General features: G+C 35.6%; 1 protein-coding gene across 1 annotated transcript; it reads left to right on the top strand.

Annotated features, from left to right (window-relative positions):
• Positions 1 to 242: 242 nt before the first annotated feature.
• Positions 243 to 977, top strand: LOC131031403 (alcohol acyltransferase 9-like). Its single transcript, XM_057962522.2, has 2 exons — positions 243 to 443; positions 528 to 977. Exons 1-2 carry the CDS (start codon positions 243 to 245, stop codon positions 975 to 977), a joined length of 651 nt encoding a protein of 216 aa, XP_057818505.2.
• Positions 978 to 6,289: the final 5,312 nt, after the last annotated feature.

A 6,289-nucleotide genomic window follows, 5' to 3' on the forward strand; every position in this document is an offset into this window, starting at 1 on the left:
ATCCGAGGCATCAATCAATGGAATTGGAATCGGAGCAGGCTGCGAGGGAAAAACCGAACTCTGTGCATGACCCCCCAAATCCTTTACCAAATTCGCAGAGGCATTCGCCATATGACTCGGAGCCTTATTTTTAGAAACCCTCCAATTTTGTTTGCCCTTGTGCCATGTTCCCAGATTTCGAGCCCGATTTTAATGTCGTCGGAAAAACCCTCTGAAGTAAGCAGAAGAAGGGACAAACTGAAATGTTTTCTCCTCCGAAGAGCGAGCGGGCGAAGCCAACACATCCACCCATCCACCCTCCTGAAAAACCCATTGCGGCACATTTCCAGCTCGGGCGCCAAACAGATCCTTTGGAGGAAGCAGATCAGACACCGCCTCATCCCCCAACGCTGAGCCCTCTGCCTGCCAATCGCATCAATCTCCAAACTTCACTCGCCCCGAAAGTTCGCCATTTCCATCTTTTAGGGAAAAACTGTTGTTGAAAAATACCGTTGAAATATAGAGGGCAGAATGGATCTGGTGGGCAGAGCATCAAGCTGCTCTTCAGCGCCAATGTGAGGCGCAAGCTCCAACCACAGCTTCCTGCGGGCTTCTATGGAAATGCCTTTGTGCTTGCCTGTGCAGAGAGCACTGTAGATGAGCTCACAGAGCTCCCTCTTTCCTACGCTGTACAACTTTTGCAGAAGGCCAAGGCCAGACTTTTGGATGATTATGTACGCTCCGTGATTGACTATTTGGCTGATAAAAGTGTCCGGCCTGATATGGTGGCGAGCTTGGTGACTTCACAGTGGTCGAGAATGGAGCTAATGGATGTGGATTTTGGGTGGGGGAAGCCCCTTCATGTTGGGCCCCTTGCCAGTGACATATATTGCCTTTTGCTGCCTTCTTCCTCTCCGTCGACTGCTGCCCTAGATGTTCTTATCGACGAGCCCGGTTGCGCTCCCCAGTCTTCGCGCAGAAACTTTAGATCATGTTAGTCTCATGTTCGAACTATATATATATAAAAGTTATTCGAATTAAAATAGGTAAATATAATACACATAATTTAAAAAAATATATGTCTATAAATACATATAATTGAAAACGTAAAAGTAAAAATTAAAATAATAAAAATAGAGATCAACAATTTTTTATAAAGCTAACAAAATTAAATATAATATTACTTGATATTATAGATTTGCAAGTGTACTATATAGGATGTGTAGCCATGAATAAAATTAATTTGATTGTGTAATTATAAAATATCAAATAATTTATCATTTATAGCATGTAATTATACAAAAGTATTTTAGAAATACAACATTATTTATTATAAATTAATTATATTTCTTAACTAAATATTTTACTAATATTTTGAATTGTAATGAATAAAAATAATAATTTTAAATATTTATTAGCTTAATAAATTTATTATTTATCATTAAAATTTTAATTATTATTTTCAATAATATTTATTATTAAGAGGAAAGGAAACTCAAAAAATAGGATATATAAACCTACAAACTTTTGGATCAATTGTTGGATCTTAGAGTAGGATTAGGTTGTAAATAACTATAAAATAGGGGGAAAACAAGAAATTGTAAAAAATTTCATAATATTCTACTAACAATATTCTATCCTCTTTTTAACACTATTTTGGATATAAAATTAATTGGAATTTATAATAGAAATAGGTTAGAGTAGAAATAGGTTGTAAATAACTATAAAATAGGGGGAAAACAAGAGATTACATAAAAAATTCATAATATTCTACTAACAACATTTATCTTATTTTTAGCAATATTTTGGAAATACAATTAATTGGATTTTATAGTAAAAATGGGTTAGAAATAATTATAAATAATGAAAAGGATAAGAGGTTGTGGAGATTTATTTATTTATTTTTTTGGCGAGGTGGCAATGCCACTTGATATATTTTATTAATAATAAATAATTTTTGCAATATATTTAAAAACTGATTCAAACTGAGCTCCCAGAGAAAAGAACTAGCAAGAAAAACTCTGGTCATTGCTCATCAACAAGATTATAGAAGAGAAGTAGTGAACAATTTTTTAGTTGTAGCTAGTTACAAAATAGAGATTAGCAAAGGAGCATGTAGACTCTTTTACACATAGGAGCATGCAAGCTTGTTTTACAGAATAGGAGCATGCAAACTTATTTACAAAATAAGTTCTTGGGATATCTTGAATGCCCTACAACAAAGGACTCCTGCAATCAAAATTGACATGCCCCTGCACCAAAAAACAACTGCAACCAAAAAATATATATACTACAGAACACAGAGAATTTACAAGAAACGCAAGGTTCCAAAACATGACTAACACCAACGACATGAGATCTACGGTCTGCCATTATAGACAAATGCCAAAGGAGAAGAGGTGAATGCAGAAATGCTAGAGAGAAATGAAGCCCAAAATTTTTATGTCGTAAATGAAAAGAAAGAGGAGATATATCATAAAAAACTGACAAACTAAAAGAAGCGGCATACAGAGATAATCATGAAAACAATGCTACGTCAAACTTTAAATGACATATGAAGGATGGATTCCCAATGTGAAAATAAATATCTCTAGATTTCACACCAGAAGAGAGTACTAAACACACGAACAACATCAATAACAACCAACTCATCATTAATGAATGCCAAGTGATGGTCAAGTAAAGAAAAGTACCTCAAATCAAAACCAAATGGAATTATGAAAAGAAATACCTCACCAAGAGAAGAGAATATCAACTCGTATAAACGAGCAATCATATAATAAGAAAGATTAAACCCTCAACTCTATAGAAGCTATAATTAATAGGTTTGGGAAGCTCATCAAATCACCCCCCAATCAAGAGGAATCAATAACAATTTTGTCACAACCCATATTAGCGAGGCAATCAGCCAATGCATTACCTTCACGATAAACATGTGAGATGATGAGGTGCTCAAACGTATCAAGAAGAGTCCATATTTGTTCAAGAATATACCGGAAATGCCAATTATCAACTTTTCTTGCCTTGCAAGCATTAATGACAATAGCTGAATCACCTTCAATATGAAGGTATTTGAAATTCAAATCCTTAGCCATAACAAGACCTTCTAAAAGAGCACAAGCCTCGGCCATATTAATTGTTGTAGGAGAAATTGGCATAGCTTTTAATGCTAATAAAGAACCCAAATGATCATGAAAAACTATCCCTATTCTTGAATCACCTGGATTTCCATGGGAGGATCCATCAAAATTCAATTTACATAAAGGGGCATTAAGATGCCATTTTATGGAATTTCTATCTACAGGTGTTTTCTGAATCCTTGGAAAGGCGGGTGATATAGGAATAATGATACTTTTCCAAGAAGAGATCACAAAATTGTCCCAAGAAGAGAACTCTGAATTCATGTTAAAATATTTCTGGACATGAGCATTAACTTGCTCAATAATACTTCTTTCCAAAATCCCAAGAACAACCGATAAATCCGATGAGTCACATCTAAAAATGCGCTTGTTTCTTTTCCACCAAATGGCCCATATGACTGAAGAGGGAATTATAAACCACAAACAAGCAAATAGAGAAGATGAATACAAAACTGGCCAAGACTGAAACATGTCCCATAAAGATAAAGGTAAAGGGAATGAAAGAGATAACTTTTGTAGGACAAAATACCAACAACTACTCGCAAACTCACAATGAAGAAAAAGATGATTGACATCTTCAAGAGCTTTACCACATAAGACACAAGAAAAGGAGGCTGCAATATTAAATTTGACTAAACGATCACTAGTCAAAATTCTATTTTGCAGCGCAAGCCAAGAAAAAACACCAGCTTTAGGTAATATTGAGTTATTCCAACAGAACAAAAAGGCATGATGAGGAGCATTTTGATTGGCCATTTGTTGAACAACAAAATATCCTTCTTTAACAGAGTAGTTTCCCGATTTAGAAGGGCACCAAATAAGTTGATCTTTGATGTTAGAAAGGAAAGCCACTTGATCTTGCAAAACAGATTTAAAATTTTGAACTTCCTACAAGGACAATGACAGAGTAGAGGGATCCTTCCATGAGACCTTGTGAGAAAACAGATCAACACTATCTACATAATCAACCAATCTAACTCCCCATGATTGAGAAAGAACAACTGAAACAGAAGCAAGAGAATCATGCTGCGAAAGAGGGGGAAATCCATTCCAGGAGTCTTTCCAAAAAAAAATATTCTCCCCCAAATGGACTTGCAGGAGAGAAAATTAGAGACCACTTCCCTACATCAAATCATAAAGTTCCAAATAGCAGACCCCTGTGGAGGATTAGAAATTGTGAAGATCCTAGTAGGGTTCTGGGAATCCAAATACTTAGCCTACATAATTTGGCACCACAAAGATTGGGGCTTAGTATACATAGACCAAACTAGTTTGCCCCAAAAAGCCCTATTTCTTTTAGATAAGTCATGAATCCCAGCACAACCAACTTGGTTGGAAAGAGACATCTTGGTCAAAGAAATTAGTGGAATCTTTTTATCTTCTGTCATGTTGTTTTTCCAAAGAAAAGATCAAATAATCTTTTCCATTTGGGAGATGATTGATCTGGGAGTTTGAATAACTAAGATATAGTAATTGGGAATGGCAGATAGGACCGTTTTAATGAGAAGTATCCTACCTGAAAGAGACAACCACCTAGTCTTCCAAGCAGAAATACGAGATTTAAGTCTCTCAATAATCTAATTCTAAATCGAAGACTTAGCAGATCCCATAAAGAAAGGAATCCCCAAATAGGTAGAAGGAAGAGAGTCTATTGGGAAACCTAAGATATTCACAAGTCTATCAGCCACCAACTAAGGAGTATTAAAAATGAAGATCTTGGATTTATGGGGGCTAATATGTTGGCTAGATCCAGTAGTATAAGTATCCAGAATAAATTTAATATGAGTAGCCTCTTGAATAGAAGAAGAACCAAATAAAAGTGTATCATCGGCAAAAAGGTTATGAGTGATTGATATATCAGAGTTAGGAATTAATACCCCTTGCCAAAAGCCTAGATCCCTTTGCTTAATAACCAATCGACTAAAAGCTTCTGCCATAATGATAAATAAGAAAGGAGATAAAGGATCTCCTTGTCTAACACCCTGGGTTGAAGAAAAGCATCCAGAGGGAGCTCCATTAATGATGACAGAAAATGAAGTAGTAGAAATACAACTCTTGATCCATTTACACCAGCTTTCAGAGAAACCAATTTTTCTCAAAACTTTAAGCAAAAAAGCCCAGCAAACTTTATCATAAGCCTTCATCATATCAAGTTTGACCACAAAAGCTGGGATATTGGACGAATTTATGGAATGTAAAGTTTCATGAGCAAGAATTACTCCCTCATGAGTTTCCCGACCTGAAACAAAACCTCCTTGTTGAGGAGAGATGATATGAGGAAGGAGAATTTTAAGTCTTAAATAAATAGCCTTGGTGAAGATTTTGTAAATAGAGTTGCACAAAGAAATGGGTCTAAATTCAGCAAAAGTTTGGGGATTCTTAGATTTCGGGATAAGGGCAATATAAGTGATGTTAAATTTTTTAAGGATATACCCACCCCTCCTAGACTCTTCCAAAGCCATTAATAATTCAAAGCCAATAAAATCCCAACATTTCTGAAAGAACAAGATAGTAAACCCATAAGGACCTGGAGCTTTGTCAAGGGCCATGGAAAAAACAACAGAATGAAGCTCATCTAAAGAAAAAGGCCTCATAAGAAAGTCATTATCCTCATGGGAAACAAGGGAGGGGATAGAATCTAAAAGCAAATCCACATGATGATCCATGGAGGAAGGAGAAAAAGGAGATAACAATTCCTTAAAAAAAGACACCCCCTCCTCTCTAATTTGCTGATCTGAATTAAGGACATAACCAGACTTAGAATCCTTCATACTAAAAATTGTAGAAGAAGCTCTTTTAAGCTTGGATTTAGCTTGAAAGAAGGCAGTATTCCTGTCACTTTAAGCCAAACCTTACGAGACTTTTTCTGCCAATAGATTTCAACCCGGGAGCAAAGGATCTCCCAGTAAGCTTGCAATTTCTTTTGAGCATCATTAGTGGAGGAATTAGTGCCATGTCTAATAATCTCCTCATTAACAACCTTCAAATAATTGGCAATTGCCTCTTTTTCATGAAAAATATTCTTAAAGACCAATTTATTCCAAGCCATAATTTGAGATTTCATGAATTTCAGTTTGGAATAAAATTGGAACATCTTGGTCCCTTTGCAAAACAGAGCACTTATCCACCATTGCTTTAATAAAGAAATAAAATGAGGATGAGTGAACCAC

Source organism: Cryptomeria japonica, chromosome 4 (assembly GCF_030272615.1).
Source record: "Cryptomeria japonica chromosome 4, Sugi_1.0, whole genome shotgun sequence".
NCBI classification, from domain to species: Eukaryota; Viridiplantae; Streptophyta; class Pinopsida; order Cupressales; family Cupressaceae; genus Cryptomeria; species Cryptomeria japonica.

Excerpts from the sequence above, each read along its gene's own strand:
- LOC131031403 (XM_057962522.2), top strand. The coding sequence starts at position 243 with ATGTTTTCTCCTCCGAAGAGCGAGCGGGCGAAGCCAACACATCCACCC. Across the intron at positions 444-527 it reads AAACTTCACTCGCCCCGAAA|AGCATCAAGCTGCTCTTCAG; the intron begins GTTCGCCATTTC and ends TCTGGTGGGCAG.